This window comes from Myotis daubentonii, chromosome 4, assembly GCF_963259705.1.
Source record: "Myotis daubentonii chromosome 4, mMyoDau2.1, whole genome shotgun sequence".
Classification (NCBI taxonomy): Eukaryota; Metazoa; Chordata; class Mammalia; order Chiroptera; family Vespertilionidae; genus Myotis; species Myotis daubentonii.
The window spans coordinates 13,596,013-13,612,413 of NC_081843.1; the positions used below are offsets into that span (position 1 = coordinate 13,596,013).

The 16,401-nt window shown below is 63.5% G+C and overlaps 2 protein-coding genes across 3 annotated transcripts; one reads left to right on the forward strand and one right to left on the reverse strand.

Moving 5' to 3' along the window:
• The first annotated feature begins 4,362 nt into the window (after window positions 1–4,362).
• On the forward strand, window positions 4,363–13,989 carry BAIAP3 (BAI1 associated protein 3). Its single transcript, XM_059692618.1, has 34 exons — window positions 4,363–4,508; window positions 4,706–4,793; window positions 4,955–5,035; window positions 5,372–5,479; window positions 5,850–5,909; window positions 6,031–6,097; window positions 6,200–6,395; window positions 6,688–6,732; window positions 6,847–6,924; window positions 7,010–7,112; window positions 7,386–7,493; window positions 7,580–7,675; window positions 7,787–7,902; window positions 8,133–8,253; window positions 8,688–8,812; window positions 8,889–8,979; window positions 9,128–9,184; window positions 9,277–9,374; window positions 9,481–9,532; window positions 9,623–9,753; window positions 10,016–10,139; window positions 10,217–10,357; window positions 10,440–10,532; window positions 10,640–10,831; window positions 10,912–10,980; window positions 11,070–11,149; window positions 11,215–11,323; window positions 11,715–11,786; window positions 11,863–11,943; window positions 12,020–12,140; window positions 12,216–12,339; window positions 12,420–12,625; window positions 12,701–13,133; window positions 13,175–13,989. The coding sequence occupies exons 1-33, from the start codon at window positions 4,378–4,380 to the stop codon at window positions 12,802–12,804; spliced, it is 3,468 nt and encodes a 1,155-aa protein (XP_059548601.1). The 5' UTR covers window positions 4,363–4,377; the 3' UTR covers window positions 12,805–13,133; window positions 13,175–13,989.
• On the reverse strand, window positions 13,817–16,383 carry TSR3 (TSR3 ribosome maturation factor). Of its 2 annotated transcripts, none has more exons than XM_059692610.1 (6): window positions 16,168–16,383; window positions 15,846–16,065; window positions 15,295–15,488; window positions 14,642–14,833; window positions 14,446–14,509; window positions 13,817–14,208 (listed from the first exon to the last, which is right to left on the reverse strand). In XM_059692610.1, the coding sequence occupies exons 1-6, from the start codon at window positions 16,277–16,279 to the stop codon at window positions 14,022–14,024; spliced, it is 969 nt and encodes a 322-aa protein (XP_059548593.1). In that variant the 5' UTR covers window positions 16,280–16,383; the 3' UTR covers window positions 13,817–14,021. The 2 variants fall into 2 exon arrangements, with proteins under 2 accessions (XP_059548593.1, XP_059548595.1); XM_059692612.1 differs by having other exon boundaries at window positions 14,660–14,833; window positions 16,168–16,381.
• Window positions 16,384–16,401: the final 18 nt, after the last annotated feature.

The window sequence follows — 16,401 nt, forward strand, 5'->3', positions numbered from 1 at the left end:
TCCCAAGCAGCCCATGCATATCCTGAAAGCCTCTGCCTCATCTGCCTGGCTGTGCTGGGTCAGGGTGGAAGTAGGGCCTCGGGACAGAGCTTATAGGAAAACCTAACCTGCAATTCTATCCCCGCACCCTGTAATGCAGTCTCTAATCCCCCTGCAGTGCCTCTCTCTCTCTCTCTCTGTCTGTCTCTCTCTCTCTCTCTGTCTCTCTCTCTCTGTCTGTCTCTCTCTCTCTCTCTCTCTCTCTCTCTCTCTCTCTCTCTCTCTCTCTCTCACACACACACACACACGGTAGTTCTTTGTTTCTTCCTACGACGATGGGTGGGTATAGGGCAGCATGATGTGAGTCTGGATCTGGAAGCTGCGACAGGTGGTGGCCCCATCAGAGAGATGTCCACCCCACCCCTGTGTACGGGGAGAAGCACCCTGTGGGTGGGCAATTCGCTGAAAGATGCAGTGGTTAAGGTTGGTGCCTCCCTGTGTGGAGCTATGCTCTGGAGCCCTGTTATTCCAGCCTTTGGGTCTCCCTTCAGCTGGCCTGACCCCTGGCCTTGCCTCTGGGCCTGAGCTGTGGGTTCCAGGCTTGTGTTTCTGTCCTCCAGCGTGAAAACTCCAAATCTCTGTCTGATCCCCAAGGACAAGGTGCTCTGAGGATCCAGCAGGGTGAGCCCAAAGCAGGGCTGGGATCCGGGGACCCTGTGCACTGCAGGAACAGAACCTCTGCACAGCCCCCACAACCCTCCAGCAGCACTGGAGCTTGTAGACCTACAGATGGCCCGTCCCAACCCAGACTTTGGGAATCAGTAGGTTTGGGGTGGGCCAGCAATCTGTGTTAACAAGCTCTCCAGGTGACCGCGGTCAAGTTCCAGAATGTTGTGTGGATATGGAGTGGGGACCCCAGAAAGGGACCCTAAAAGTGGGCTGGGAAATGCGTGGGTGGGGTCCAGCTCAGGCTCTGGGGTTCCACAGGCTGTGTGACCAGGGCTGTGGCTCAACCTGGCGTGGATGGGGCCTCATCCGGACCATGGGGACGATCACCTCAACAGGTAGTGGAGGTCGTTATGGGCATCCTGGGTTGATGACTGCAGCACCCCTCGCCCCTGGTGTGGACTCGCCCCCTTGAGAGGAGGGAGCCGTTAGGCCCGAGGTGGCGAAGTCCCCAGACCCAGGCCTGCTCCAGGTTGCCACCGGGGACAGCGCGGGGCTGGGAGGATGACTCCGGAGGTGGCTGCACAGCCCTTCCCCAAAAGTCTCTTGTTCGGTCTCCGACTCTGGCCTCGGGAGGGGCTCCTGACGCGGAGCTGAGCCTGCTTTCAGGTCGGCAACAACCGATGGGTTGACTGACAGCTCTGCGCCCCGACCCCTGGGGGAGGGAGCTCCTTGGCGCCGGCCCTGGGAGAGCAGGGACCCTCGCCCGGCCTCGCTCACGGTAGGGCACGCGGGGGTGCAGGGGAGGGGGAGGGGGCGTGCGGGGGTGGGCCCGCAGGGGCGGGGCGAGCGGCCAGGTCCCGCCCCCACCCCCACCCCGGCCGCAGCCGCGGTGGGTCAGCTGCGCTCAGTCGTAGGCGCGCCTGGCTGCGAGCGGTCGCTGTCCAGGGCGTCCCGGAGGGTCCGTGTGAGAAGGGGGCCCGCAGGGACCCCATCCCCGCCGCAGGACCCCAAGCCCACGGTGAGTGTTGCGACTCCATCTCGCGCCGTCGAAGCTTGGCCGGCGCCCACCCGGATGGACCTGGGACGCCGACCCCTTCACCTCCTGCGTGGGTACCTCCAGGCGGCACTGGGAGGCCCCCAGGCGGAGGGCGGCGGGAGGTCGCAAAGACTCGCCCCCGGCCCCGGGGAAACTGAGGCCGGTGCGAGCTCGGAGGAGCGGATCTCCGGCATTTCTACCCGCGCCCCGCTGTGCGCCCTCCCCCGGGAGCACAGGAGTAGGAGGGGGTCGGGGTAGGGGCGGCTGGTCAGTCTGCCGCGGGGGTGGGATCCGGCTGAGGACCCTGAAGACGCTTTGCGGTGTTTCCCAGGCAACCGGCCGGGAAGGAAGACGCCCCAGCGCACCGTCCCTCCCACCCTCCCACGATCCTCGTAGGATCCTGGCCTCCCCAAAATCCGAGTCAGTGAAAGCCCCGCCCATCTCCTTCACCTACCCCAGGGTGCTAGGGGGGTTAAAAATATACATACTCATCTGATCATCTTCCGAACTTCCTGGACCACCGTCCCTCCATTGGGGGAAAGACCCCTACAAAACTGGTGGGGGCCCAGGCTCCCGTGGGCAGCACGGAGGAGTTGGGGAGGGGGGTCAGTGAGAGAAGTGGGAGGAGGAATATTGCATGGAGAACATTGCGTGGAAACAGGTAAGGACGGTAAGAGGGGACCTCGAAGGAATAACGAACTCACGGGGTAAAATCATTGTTCATGCGTTCATTCCAGAAGCATCTAGCTACCCTTGACAGCTGGTCTCATGGAGCTCTAAGAACACTTGCAGAGCTGGTTACAATTCATACTCCTGGCCCCTCCCCAGGGACCAGGTTGGGCTGAGACCCCAGGGAGCAGCATTTGTAATGGGCATCGCCCTTCGGTTGTGCAGGCTTACACTGTCTGGGAAGTCATTGCGGCCTGGGAGAGATGGGAATCAGGAATCAATGAAAAAGAGGGGAAGGGGTAGTAGGGGCCAGGCTGGAAAGAGAAGACCGAGAAGATGGCGTGGAGAACTAGCACGTGAGGCCAGACATCCTGCCACTCCCTACCCCCACCCCCAAGTTGCCAGGGACCTGATTTCTGTGAGAAGGGCATCCAGCGCCCTGAAGGTGTTTATCCCTCTGAGGATGCCCAGCTGGCCACAGGGGACACTGACGGAGGAGGCCGACCTGGCTTTTTGGTTCAGCTCAGCCGCCCCAGACTCACCTGCCTCAGAACCACCGAGAGGCTAGTGGGAGACAGCCTGGCCTGGAGCCTTGGGTTTGAATCCTGGCTCTGAGCAAGTCAGCCCAGGCCTGGGCTGTGAAATGGGGCATCCACTTTGCAGAATTGTCATTTCCCATTCACCCTGGGCCTTGGAGACAGCCAGGGGACCAAGCAGACCCGGCCATTTGGCTTGGCCCAGTGCCACCATGGCTGGCCTCAGTTTGCTGGCTGGACCAATGGGAGCTGTGGTTCTGGCCCTGGTGCCTGGGCACTAGCAGGGATGTTCTGTGCTGCTGTCCAGGCCCTGAGGGTTGGAGGCAGGGACAGCTTGGGAAGCAGTCCCACTGGGGCCCATCACACAGGTAGAGGGCTCTGTGGCTCTGCGCCAGGCTCACTCCTGCCCCATATGGGCTGAGGGGCCTTGGCAGCCAGTGAGTGCTCCCTGGGGGGCTGGCCACAGGCCCACTGTCGAAGCTCTGGGTGAGGTGCTGGTTGGCTCCCAGGCCCGAGGCTGTTGGGTGCCACGAGATCACCACCAGCCCAGGATCCCAGGGGAACCTGAGGCGACTCTGAGCACTCGGCATGAGCCATCACTCCCAGACACCTGTGCCCAGACACCGCCCTGGCCCCCATCTCGGCATTGGGCTAAGGGAGGAGGGAGGTACGGTCAGAGAGGGGTAGGGTGGCCCACCTAGACCCTAGGACTCGGGATGTGCCAGGAGCTTAGTGCTTGGACACAGGACCCAGGCGGACCTGGCCTCCACTACCGGCTGCCTGCTGGCTCTGTGGTCTTGGGCAGCTTCCTAACCTGGGGCCTCATCCCGATGAGGGGAACAGAGCAGCACCCCTCTCCAGGGCTGAGCATTATGCAGGGAGATGCTGAGTGGAAAATACAGGTAGGGAGCTTCTCCCCCCCGCCGCCCCCCGCACCACCTTGAACATTTGGTTCTCACAGACACGTCCATCCCTGCAGCTCAGGCCACTGGGCTCCTGCGTCACATTTGCCTGTGTATGTAGAGCCCCTGTAGCCCCTGTCACATGCAGACACAGCGGCTGGCGGTTGCCCTGGCAACAGCTCAAGCAGCCGCTGCTACTCTGGCTTTGGGGGCTGCAGAGGGAGCAGCCCCTTCCACTCAAGTGGAAATGACAGTGGCCCTCTGCCCAGGCTGATGACTTAGAGAGACCAAGTGACTTGGCACAGTCCGGGGCGGGGGGTGGGGGTGATCTCCCGGGCCGCTGCCCTCCCAAACCCCCCTGCCTCTGGTGGCCATGATAGTGCCAGCCCTCTCTTTGCCGAGGTGCCCTCTCCTCCTGCCTCAGGCTGTTCCCAGGATCATGGCTTCTGTTGGTTTTTGGTTAATTTAGTAATTGCTAAATCTGCTGTGCGAAGCTTCTTGGGGAGTGTATGGCGATGCTGCTGAACTGACGGAGGAACGGAGGACCGGAAGGCACAGCCGTGCTCTCTGCCCGCAGGCCCCCACCATGTCCACCTTGCTGGAGATCAAGAGCAGCGTGCTCAGGCAGGTGCAGGTCTGCCCGTCCTTCCGCCGCAGGACTGAGGAGGAGCCGGGGAGCGCCAGTGCTGACCCGCAGGAGCCTGCCACGGGGGCCTGGTGGGTGCCCCACGGCCCAAAGGGAGCCCGGGAGGGTCTGGACCCAAGAACATGGGGTGCCCTGTGGACATTGCGCTGTGCCCAAGGCCTGCCTTCAGTCGTGTGGGCTGGTGGCCGGTCCTGAGCCGGCAGCGTGTGCTGTGAGCCCTGAGCTTTGGGGAGGGGCTGTTGATCCCACGCCTGGCCTTTCTCGGCAGGAAACCAGGGGATGGCGTGGAGTTCTTCACCCAGATGCGCCTCATCCTGAAGAAGGAGGAAGGCAGACGCAGCCTTCCATGCCCTGAGGTGAGGATGGGTCTCGGGCACTGCTGTGTAGCATGGGGGCATTGTGCCAGGCCCTCCACATCTGGCCTCCATCCCTCCATTCCCTCCCTGGATCACCCCCCCACCCAATCAGCCACAGGACCCCCACCTTCGGAGACCCTCACCCCAGCACCCCCTCTTAGGTCCTATTGCGCAGCAGCTCGCCAGCCCCCACCGAGCCTGTGGACCCCAACCGTGGCCTGAGAGCCCTGACCCAGGAGGAGGTAAGAGGGACGGGGTTCCGGCCCTAGGGTGAGGCTGCGAGCACCTACTGCGTGCCAGGCCAGAGTCTGGGGCTCGGTGGACAGTAAAGGTGTCTGGGTGGTGGGCCAGGCCTCCCCATGCAAGTGGGTAAGGAGCAGAGGTCAGGGATGAGTAACAGCCCCCAGCAGAGGGCTAGGCAGGTGCAAAGGCACTGAGGCAGGGCGTGGATCTCTGCCAGTGGGAGGAGCTGCTGAGGGCTGGGGGCTGGACACATAGAGGGTGGGCCCAAGGGGCCCAAAGGGAGACAGGGGTGTGGTGGCAAGAGACTCAGGGTGTGCTCCCCACACCACCCACAGGTAGAGATGCTCTATGAGGAAGCCCTGTACACCGTCCTCTATCGAGCAGGAACCATGGGCCCCGACCAAGTGGACGACCAGGAGGCCCTGCTGAGCTACCTTCAGCAGGTGAGCCCCATTGGCCCGGTCTGTCCTGCTCTGAAAAGGACTGTGACCACTGCCCACCACTGACATCACTGTCAGTCACCTGAACAACACACAAATGTGCACCATGTACACAACATACACGTATGTGTGTGTGCACAGACAGACACACATACAGGCTGACCGGCACACCGGAAGGATGGACACACACACGCACACACAGGAGGGTAGGAAGGACAGGCAGACACATCTTTTCTCTCTCCTGTGTGCTACCCCCACCCATGACATTTGCAGTCGGGCATCCCTGTCTGGGGCCATGCCTGAGGCCCCCACGGGGACGGCCGGCCTTGCTTTGGGGGTCATCTGGGCCCTCACACCTGCCTGCCCCCCACAGGTGTTTGGCACCAGCCCCGAGGAGCATGCAGAGGCCATCGAGAGTGTACAGAAGGCCAAGGTGAGGCTGCCGCCTGCCTGTGCAGGGCTGACCAGCCACACGCCCGTGTTCAAGGACCTGGGTGGAGGGCACAGGGCAGGGCTGAACCCCTAGAGGCTCCTCAGCACCTCTCTGCCCACAGGCCCCCACATATGCCCTGAAAGTGTCCGTCATGCGTGCCAAGAACCTGCTGGCCAAAGACCCCAATGGTGAGCGAGGACTGGCCCGGACGTGTTCGCTGCTCCCAGACCTGGTTACGATGGGGAGGAGGGGGTCTGGGGTCAGGGACTGAGGCACCTGCTGTGTCCCAGGCTTCAGTGACCCGTACTGCATGCTGGGCATCCTGTCCGCCTCGGGCACCCCGCGGGAGCCGGGCCCGCACAAGGAGCAGCGCTTCAGCTTCCGGAAGGGTGCCAAGCGTGGCAGCCCGCAGCCAGCGAAGAGCATCCAGGTCACCGAGGTCAAGAGCAGCACCCTGAACCCTGTCTGGAAGGAGCACTTCGTCTTGTAAGCCCCCTCGCCCAGCAGATGGTCAGGGAGGCATTGCCTGCGGTGCCAGCCCAGCCCTGGGTACACGGGGGTGGCTGTGACCAGAGGGTGACCCCTGTAAGTAGCCTCAGTGCCTGCCTAGGAAACAAGGTGCCTTCATATGCCCACTTGCTAGAGGAGAAACTGAGTCTCAGAGAGATCCGTGTCCTCAGGGCCACACACCCTGTCATGGACGCTTCCCTGTGTCTCCTAAAATGGTCCCTGCCCAGCCCTGGGCAGCCCCTCACGGATATCTCTATTTTCCTTGTAGTGAGATCGAGGATGTAAGCACGGACCAGCTGCACCTGGACATCTGGTATAGACCCTGTGCCCTGCAGGCAGGGGCTGTGGGTGCCTCTGGGCTGAGGGGAGCGGGAGGGGGCACTCAGGCTGGGCTGGGCTCCAGACAAGCCGGGTGCCCCTTCCTCAGGGACCATGACGATGATGTGTCCCTGGTGGAAGCATGCAGGAAGCTAAATGAAGTCATTGGCCTGAAGGGCATGGGCAGGTACAGCAGGTGGGACCCTTGTGCCCTCCCAGTGCTGGTGGCTCCCCAGAGACCACACGTGTGATGCCCACCCTGCTGTGCTCAGGTATTTCAAACAGATCGTCAAGTCAGCCCGGGCCAACGGGAAGGCGGGGCCCACAGAGGACCACACCGATGACTTCCTGGGCTGCCTCAACATACCCATCTGGGTGAGTGGGTGCAGAGGCTTCACTCACCGAGGCACTGCCAAGTGGCTGTGTCCTGTAATCCCCCCCGCCCCAGTCCTCCATCCTTCTAGGGCCATGGGGGAAAGCCTCACTGAAGGGGGGCGCAGGGCTAGTCTCCTTGGGACTCTGTCCCGGCACCCCCGAGTGTTCACTCTGTGCTAGCCACCCCAGTCCCCTGGGAAGCGTGGAGGCCTGTGTTCTCCCCACAGCCCCACAGCCTCTGAGAACTCGCCATTCTGAGTCCCCTTCCTGCAGGAGGTGCCCGTGGCTGGCGAGGACCGATGGTTCAAGCTGGAACCACGCTCCAGCGCCTCCCGCGTGCAGGGAGACTGCCAGCTAGTGCTCAAGCTGATCACCACGCAGGTGGGGAGCCGTGGGGAACCGTGGGGACCCCGGCCCTGCACCTCAGCCCATGGCTCGGGCCCCTGATGAAGGGCCCTGTGTTCCAGAGAGATACGGGCATGAGCCAGCGCGGGCGGTCGGGCTTCCTGTCCTATCTGCTGCTGCTCAGCCGTCTGCTGCAGTTCGAGCACCGAGCCGAGGAGGTAGAGGCGCCCTCGGGTCCCCGCGGCAGCTGGGCACGGCCTGGGGAAAGGCAGGCGACGGGGACCGCAAGCGGGAGGGGATGGGGGTCTCCCACCTCCACCCACGCCCAGTCCCTCCACCAGCCCAACTCCAGCAGCTGGCGGGGCGACCTCAGCGCGCCGGCGGCCACTGTGCTCTGCCTGCACGGCGCTCAAAGCAACCTGTCTGCCCTGCAACTGGCGGTGCTGTGAGTGGGCGGGGCGGACGAGGGGCGGGGCGGTGGCATTGGCTGGGCGGGGCATGAGAAGGCCATTCCCGTGAGTGGGCGGGGCGGTGGCATTGGCTGGGCGGGGCGGTGGCATTGGCTGGGCGGGGCATGAGGCCATTCCCGTGAGTGGGCGGGGCGCTCGGAGGTCTCTTAGACGTAGGGTCCTGCCCGACACCGCTGCCCTGGCTCTGGGCTGGGGACCCCCACAGGCACTGGCAGGTCAGCAGCCGCCACCATCAGACCTGCACCCTGGACTACGGCTACCTGCTGGGGCTGCTGGAGGACATGCAGGCGCACTGGGATGAGGCGGCCTCACTGCCCCAGGAGCAGGTGGGCTTGGCCGTGCGGCCTGAAAATGTTCTTGGAGGGCCTGCCGAGGGCCTGCTCGGGCTGGGGCCCGCAGTGAGGGGCAGTCCTCTCTTCGTCGGGTTCATGTCCCGCGAGGGAGTTGATCTGGGGAAGAGCGGTGGTGTGCAACACTGAGACGGGGCGGGGGGTGTTGGAGGGGGTCATGCCTGTCAGCAGGAACAGCAGAGGGAGTTCTGGGCGCTGCAGAGCAGAGCAGAGGGAACAGCGGGTGGTGCAAACGCGAGGCCGTCGGTGCCGCTAGGCCCCAGGGGAAGCTGTGGAGGCTGAGGTTGGAGGGGGCAGCAGCGGGAGGGCAGTGGGGCTGGAGGCTGCTCCTGGGGCAAAGCTTTGCCGACTGCCGGCCCCGCCCCGGGGGAGGACCCGAGGGATCGGCTCTAAAGGGCCCTGTGCCCCAGGAGGAGAGCCTGGCCGACAGCTTTTCTGCCTTCTCCGAGTTCGCGCTGCGGCTGCTGCGCCAGCTCCGGGACTACTTCCCCGCCACCAACAGCACCGCCATACATCGCCTGGAGCTGCTGCTGAGGTGGGTGCGGCTGCTAGCACCGGAGGGGCAGGGGCCAGGCCGGGCAGCCGCCCGTCAGCTGTGGCTCCTCCGCCAGGTGTCTGGACAAGCTGCAGCTCTTCCAGCCTTCCTTTGAAGTCTGCCCCTTCGAGACGGAGCTAAACACGGACATCACTGCTGCCCTGAAAGTGCGTCTGGTAGCCTGGTCAGGGCCACCTGCCCCGCCCCGCCCCTGCCCTGCCCCTCTCGCTGCCAGTGCCCCACCCTCTGGCCCTGGCCCTGCTGTAACCCAGGCCCTCTGCCCTTCTTTTCCCTCCCCCTACTGCCGCCATGCAGAGAGGAAACCGGGAATGGTACGACAGGCTCCTGAACGCCAAGAGTCCTCGAGAGCAGGTACAGCTCAAAGAGGGTTTGGCCGCGGGGGCAGGGGAAGGGGAGTGTGGCAGCGGCGCAGTGTGAACAGTGTGAACCCTGCTTCCGTGCAGCCGGGACCGCAGCGACTTGCTGGGCTGGTGGAGCTGGTTGACGCCGTCTATGAGGACCTGCAGTCCTGCTACAGCATCTATGCCAGCCTCTTCCACAGGTGGCCCCCGGGGCTCTTCCTGCCGCCCCTGCGCCCAGCCCCTCAAGTGCTGCCACTGGGGCCAGGGGCCAGGGTCGAGCCGGTGTCTGAGATGTGTCCTTTGCAGCATCATCAAGATCGACTTCTTTACCCTCACCTTCCGGCAGCTGGAGCGTCTGGTGAGGCAGGGAGATGGGGAGAGCCTTTCTGGCCGGGAAGGGGCCTGGGTTTCCTTGCTGCTGGCAGCTTGACTCCACCTTTCGGGGCAGGTAGCTGAGGAGGTGTGGGTACTGACGGAGGACTTGAGCTCCAAAATGACCCTCGAGGTGGCGTCCCGGCTCTTTGAGCTCTACCTGTCCCTGGCAGACATCCAGCGCTTTTGGAGCAGCATCCTGGGCCGGTGGGTGTCCTGTCCCCCCACCCCTCCCTTTCCCCCTCCACCACCTACTCCCTCCCTCCACTTCCCCCTCCGTGCACCTGTTTCCCTCCCTCACCTGCCCCCTCCCGTGTTCTCTAGTGTCCTGTAGGCGGGCTCTGGAGCAGGAACCCAAGGGCCCTGTGCAGGAGGCTCTCCTGGGTGCTGCTGAGCCCAGGGCCCCCAGGCCATGCTGGCTCAGGGTGCCTGAGGTGGGCGTGCTTTGACTGCTGGCCTCCTGCTGCAGGGACAGCCGCTCCCTGGCCCTGGTCGGCATCCACGCCCCATTCCTACCTGCCGTGAAGCTTTGGCTGCAGGTGCTGCGGGACCAGGCCAAGTGGAGGCTGCAGGGAGCCGTTGATGTGGACACAGTGAGTGAGCACCTGGCTCGAGGGTACTGGGACCCAACCAGGGACCCCCAAACCCAGGCTGCCTTTTGCCTTTCCAGCTGGAGCCGATGGAGAACTCCAAGCACAGCAGCTCGGTGGCCACTGCAAGTCTCTGCTTCAGCCACATCCAGGAGCTGTGGACCTGCTTGGCATGGCCAGACCCGGTCCAGTCCCAGGGGCTGGGCACCCAGCTTAGCCAGGTGGGAGCTACAGCCCAAGAATAGGTCGGGGTCCGCAGGGCCAGACGTGGCCCACAGCTCTCGAGCCCCCGTGTCCTCCCAGGACCTGTGTGAGGCTGCCCTCTTCTACACGGAGCTGCTGCGGAAAAAGGTGGACACTCAGCCCAGGGCCTCAGGCGAGGCAGTGAGTGAGCCGGTGAGTGGGCTGGCAGGCAGCTGGATGGGGTAGGAGGTGGGGGGGCCACCGTATGACCACAGGAACACTAACCCCCCCAACACACACAATCTGGCACCTCTCTCCAGCTCTGCGTGGTCCTCAACAATGTGGAGCTCCTGCGCCGGGCCGCTGGCCAGGCACTCCGAGGCCTGGCATGGCCAGAGGGGGCCGCGGGGCTCACAGGAGGGCTCCCGCGCGCTCTGCTCAACTGCACACAGGCCCTGGACGAGGACCTGCAGCGGGAGGCCTGCACTGTGACGGCGCACCTAACCTCCAAGGTGGGCCAGGAAGGTGGGGTAGGGACCTGGCTCCCCCTCTACCCCCACTCCCCTCAGTGCTGAGCCCTGCTCTCCCTCAGATGGTGGGTGACATCAGGAAGTACGTGCAGCACATCAGCCTCTCACCTGACTCCATCCAGAACGATGAGGTGAGTGCTCGGCCAGCTGAGGGCTCAGCCTGGTGGGGAGCGTGTGGTGGGGCCCGGGTGCAGTCTGGCCCTGAGGACCCTCCCCGCAGGCTGTGGCCCCACTCATGAAATACCTAGACGAGAAGCTGGCCCTGCTGAACGCCTTGCTGGAGAAGGAGAACCTGAACAGGTACGGACTGGGCCGGGTGGAGCAGGGCGGGCCAGGGTCCAGTCACGGGTGCCGTGTCCCTGCAGGGTGCTGGAGGCCCTCTGGGAGCTGCTTTTGCAGGCCATTCTGCAGGCGCTGGGCACCAACCTTGACGTCTCGGCCGACTTCTACAGCCGCTTCCACTTCACCTTGGAGGTAGGACCTTGTGGCGGTGCCACCCTCTGCTGGGCTGCGAGGGAAGGGGGGGCGGGGGGAGGCTGCTGCCCCTCCCCGAGGCCCCGCTGCCGCAGGCAAGATGCATTGGCTTGCCAAGTCTGGACAGCTCTTCCTCGAAGCACCCACCAGGGCATTGCTCCCTGCCAGCCCACCTGGGTCAGTAGCACCTGCGCTGTTAAGACAGTGTCTGGCCTCAGGCACCAGCATTCCCCCAAGCTGCTGGGGGCTTTTGATTTGCCCCTGGTGTGACAGGTGGCTCTGCCCCGGGCTCCCAGGACCCGGGTGCTACGCAAACTCAAGGCCCCACCCGTTTTGGTCCACTGCCCCCAGCACGCCAGTCTGACATCTCTCCCTCCTTGCCTCGCCCTAGGCCCTGGTCACGTTCTTCCACGCAGATGGACAGGGCCTGCCCCTGGAGAACCTGAGGGACGGAAGCTACAAGGTGAGGCCTCCCCTGGGCCACTGCCCTGCCTTCAGGGAGGAGCTGGCATCCACCTTCTTCCCTCCTCTCCCTGCAGAGGCTGGAGGAGGAGCTGCGCCTGCACAAGTGCTCCACCCGCGAGTGCATTGAGCAGTATTACCTGGACAAACTCAAGCAGGTACGTGGTCCAGGAGTGGGCACGTGGCCTCACCCGAGCCCAAGCTGAGCTCACGGGCCCACCGGCCTTCTTGCAGAGGTCACTAGAGCATAACCGGTGTGGGCGCCTGAGTGTCCGTTGCTACTACGAGGCAGCTGAGCAGCGGCTGGTGGTGGAAGTGCTGCACGCTGCTGACCTGCTCCCCCTGGATGCTAACGGTAAGGGGCAGAGGCACGGCTAGGCGGGGACAGGCCAGTGGGATGGCGGCAGCTGCTCACTGCCCTGCCCCCCAGGCCTGAGTGACCCCTTCGTGATTGTGGAGCTGGGCCCGCCGCACTTTTTCCCGCTGGTCCACAGCCAGCGGACCCAGGTGAAAAGCCGGACACTGCACCCGGTGTATGATGAACTCTTCTACTTGTGAGTGCTGCCCCCACCTGCCCAACACCCAGCCAGGCAGGCGGCAGGGCTCTAGGTGACTGCCCTCTGCCCGCCTGCAGCTCCGTGCCAGCAGAGGTGTGCCGCCGCCGCGGTGCCTGTGTGCTCTTTACGGTCATGGATCACGACTGGCTGTCCAGCAACGACTTTGCCGGGGAGGCAGCTCTCGGCTTGGGCAGCGTTGGCGGCATCGTGCGGCCCCAGGCGGGGGGGAGCGCGAGGACTGGGCAGCCCATCACCCTGCACCTGCGCCGGCCCAGAGCCCAGGGTAAGTGGGGAGCCAGGGGGCAGAGGGTCCAAGGGCTGGCAGGGCCTGATGCTGCCCCTGCCCTCCTGCCTGCAGTGAGGTCTGCACTGAGGATGCTGGAGGGCCGCACCAACCGGGAGGCGCAGGAGTTTGTCAAGAGACTCAGGGAGCTGGAGAAATTCATGGAGGCGGACCCATGAGACCCCTGCGGCTGCCAGCCCCAGAACCCCCCCAAGTCCCCACGGTGTCATCTCACCCTGTGACCAGCTTAGTGCAGCCAGGGCTGTGGTGCCTCCTTCCCTGCTATGTGGCGTTCGTGCTATAGCTGGGTCCCCCAGCTCCTGTCTGCCTGGTATGTCCATGTGGTATGTGCTATGAACTCCCTGCACCCAGCAAGGACCCCTCTAACCCTGTATCTGGGCGGCCAACTTGGTGGGGCCTGGCCAGCAGCTACCCCGTCCACCAGGTGAGCTTCCCCACCTGCCTCCTGGGGGTTCCATTGCCCCCAGGCACTCGATTCCCAGCGTGTGTGTGTGTGTGTGTGTGTGTGTGTGTGCCTTTGCCCCCCAGGGGACATTAGGTCATGTTTGGAGATATTTTATTTGTCACACCTGGAGGTTGAATGAGATGCATCTGGTACCAGTGAACAAAGTTCAGGGATGCTGCTTAATATCATGAAATAAACCAGACAGTACTCTCCCCAACTAAGAATGGTCCCTCCCCAATGTCACCAGTGTTGCAGCCGCGTTGTCTTAGAAGTTGGGGTTGGGGGGAGGGCGCTCACTAGGCTGAGAGGCAGGAAGGCCAGGGATTGAGTCTGAACAACCCAAACCTTGGAGTGAAGCAGCTCCCAGGGCACCAGGTGGAGGGAAAGTGAAAGCCACAGTGTTCTCACCCTCTCTGGGCTCCAGAACCCTCCACCCAGGGAGGGCATGTGGAGGTTTGCTAAGAATATCACAGGTCTCCAGTCCCCCACCTGGACCCTCAGCCCAGAAGGGGGTCCCTTGAATCACTCACTCTGTGAGGCTGGTGGGTCAGTGTAAGGAGCTCCACGCTGGCTTCTCCTATGACATACATGTTCACGCCCACACAAGACCTCCTCTGTGGCCCGCCACCCCCACTGTCCAGACCTTTCAGGCCAGGGTCTGCCTCACCAGAGGCTGAGAGTTCCCCCAAGCGCCGAGGCCAAGTGCAAAGAAACAGAGGCTCACGAAGTGTCCCTGCAGCTTCATTAGGGACTCTGAGGCAGGACCCAGAGCAAGGCTGTGACAGAAGCTTTGGGAGAGAACCTGACAGAGCCCAGTGCTGCTCGTAGATGCGCTGAGCCAGGACCGCCAGGCCTGTCATTCCCACCAGTTCCGCTGCTGTCGCTAGGTTTCCTCATCCCTCTGCCTTGAAAAATACACGTCTGGAACCTTCAGTCTCTCTGCCGTTTCTTGATTCCTTTCCAAACCTTGGCAGGGGCCCTGGCCTCTGACCCCTGCTCCCGCGACTCCTCCTCTTCTGGGCTGCTGCTGCTGCTGCTGTGGCCTCCATCCTCAGCTTCGGGCCCCAGTGCCTCAGACTCCTCCTCACTGTCACTGTCATCACTGTCCCTGAGCAACCTGGAAGTAGTTGTTTCACTAAAGGCACCACCTGACCCACAAGAGCCCTCAGGCCGAGTACAAATTCCTCTTACTCCCGTGTTCTTGAATCCAGAGCCTCTCAGTGGGACGTCCACACCCCCCATCTCCACAGCCAACCCTCCCACCCGGTTTCTGCAGAGCAGGAAGGGCTGAGGCCAGAGGCTGAGGCCAGCCTGGGTCTGAGCTGTCACAAAGGCGGGAAGCCTAAGGACCTACCGGGTGCCAGCCACGGGCCTGTTGGGATTTGCAAACTCTCGACCTGAATCCACATCAAAGGGATCTGAACAGAGGGAGCAGAGAGGACAGTGACAGGTGAGCTTTGAGCAGAACCCAGCCTTCCACCCCTAGAGCTTCTCAAAGAGGTGGCAGGCATGGAGGGTCCTGGCTCCCAACGGGGAGGGGGGGGGGTCACATCCATGCCAGGCCTCACCGATCTCTTCCTCAGGGCGCTCCTTGGCATGGGCCAGGAACTCCTGCTCTGCCTGCAGCACCTCCTCTGGGCCACAGCAGGCCGCATACTTGTCCAAGAGCTGACGGTTCAGGTCTAGGAAGGCCTTACCCCACTTGAACTTCCGCAGCAAAATGACAGCAAGGTCTGAGAAGCCTGATGCCGCAGAAACAGGAAACCCAGGAATGTCAACAGTCCCTTTCCAATCCTGAGTGTGTCCCCAGTGTACCCAATGCTGTCCCAGGAGCTAAAAGCGCCTGCCAGACGCTATCCTAAGCCCAGACAGCCCATGCCTGCCTCTGCAGCCCACTCAATCCCCCTGCCCATCTGGGCCTCTATTGGGACCATAAATTCCCTGAGGATGAGTTGAAGGGTGCTGGAGGACTCTCAGGGCAGTGGTGCCAAGATAACAGGCAGATCTGAGTGCTTGCAGGCCAGCTATTCATGTTGCCACCTCAACCCCACAGGGGGAAAACTTTTAAGTGGGAACTGGGATAGAAACCCTGACCTTTCCATCTCAACCACCTCTGCTCACACCCTCACGGTTTCTCCTGGGACTTGCCAGCAGAAAACACACTGCTGGGAGCATAGCCAGGCTGCCAGGCCCCGACACTCACCCAGGATGCAGAAGGTAGCCGCAAACGCCTCCACACAGGACAGTTTGCAGGGCCGGCCATAGTTCACAGGGTTGGCAGCCACCAGGTGAGGCAGCAGCCGAAAGTGACTGCCCCGCATCTTCCCAAAGGGCGTCTCCTCCAGTCTGGCCCAGGAGCAGTCGATGACAGCCACACCCGACTGTGCCACCAGCTGTCTGCCAGGAGCAGCATAGGGTTCTGGGGGCCAGCACCACCGTGGCGATGGCCCTAGAACAGGTAGGTCCCTGGAGACTGGCCTTGCTAGGGATACAATAACGCCATTCCCCTGCCCCGAACCACCTCCAGGGGCCCTTTATAAGCCAAGCTCAGGGGCAGCTAGGGAACTAGAACAGGCTCATTTCTTCACGTTTATTTGAGATCTACTATATTCTGGGCTCTACGCTGGGCAATTGGGGCAAACTGGACAGATAGGTATCAATAGGTGAGCCCTGAAAGGGTGATGCGCCAGAGTCGGGGCTTATTAAGATAAGGGTCCAGGCAGGCACCCCGCCCTCCCGGCTCCTCGCGCCTACCTGTCAGCGGGGGACACGTACTGGGAGCCCATGGGGCTGAGCACGAGGCCGCCGAACCTGTGACCGAGGCGCAGGCAGCGCACCAGGCCTAGGCGGGCCAGCTTGCGGCCGGTGCAGCGCCGGGGGTCGCAGTGGCCCAGCTCCCACATGGCTAGCTTGCAAGGCAGCGGCGCCGGGCTCCGGCTGTCCCTGTCCTCGGCCGTCTCTGGCTCCACGGACGCTGCACCGGGCGGAGAAGGGGGCCGGGTCACGCGCGGCTCCACCGACCTGCCCTGGCCTCCGACCCCAGCCCCGGGTCCGCGGCCGATCACACCGTACTTACCGCGCAGCGCGACGCTCACCTCCTCGGCGAACGCTTCCAGAGAGCGGCCCGCGGTTCGCCGAGTGCGGCCGCCTTCGGCGCCCGGCCCGCGCGCTGCCCTCCGGCGGCCCATGGCGGGAGCAGGGCCCCGAGACCCGCGGGCGAGCCCCTCCACGGCAGCCCGGCTACGCCGCTACACGCGCTAAGCCTGCGACGGGCGCGCCTACTATTTCCGGCGCTCACGTGACCCGGCGG

Excerpts from the sequence above, each read along its gene's own strand:
- BAIAP3 (XM_059692618.1), top strand. The coding sequence starts at position 4,378 with ATGTCCACCTTGCTGGAGATCAAGAGCAGCGTGCTCAGGCAGGTGCAG. Across the intron at positions 9,754-10,015 it reads TGGAGCAGCATCCTGGGCCG|GGACAGCCGCTCCCTGGCCC; the intron begins GTGGGTGTCCTG and ends CTCCTGCTGCAG. Across the intron at positions 11,787-11,862 it reads TGAGGGACGGAAGCTACAAG|AGGCTGGAGGAGGAGCTGCG; the intron begins GTGAGGCCTCCC and ends CTCTCCCTGCAG.
- TSR3 (XM_059692610.1), bottom strand. The coding sequence starts at position 16,279 with ATGGGCCGCCGGAGGGCAGCGCGCGGGCCGGGCGCCGAAGGCGGCCGC. Across the intron at positions 14,510-14,641 it reads CGGTGAGGCCTGGCATGGAT|ATCCCTTTGATGTGGATTCA; the intron begins GTGACCCCCCCC and ends CCCTCTGTTCAG. Across the intron at positions 14,209-14,445 it reads AGGCCCGTGGCTGGCACCCG|GTTGCTCAGGGACAGTGATG; the intron begins GTAGGTCCTTAG and ends AACTACTTCCAG.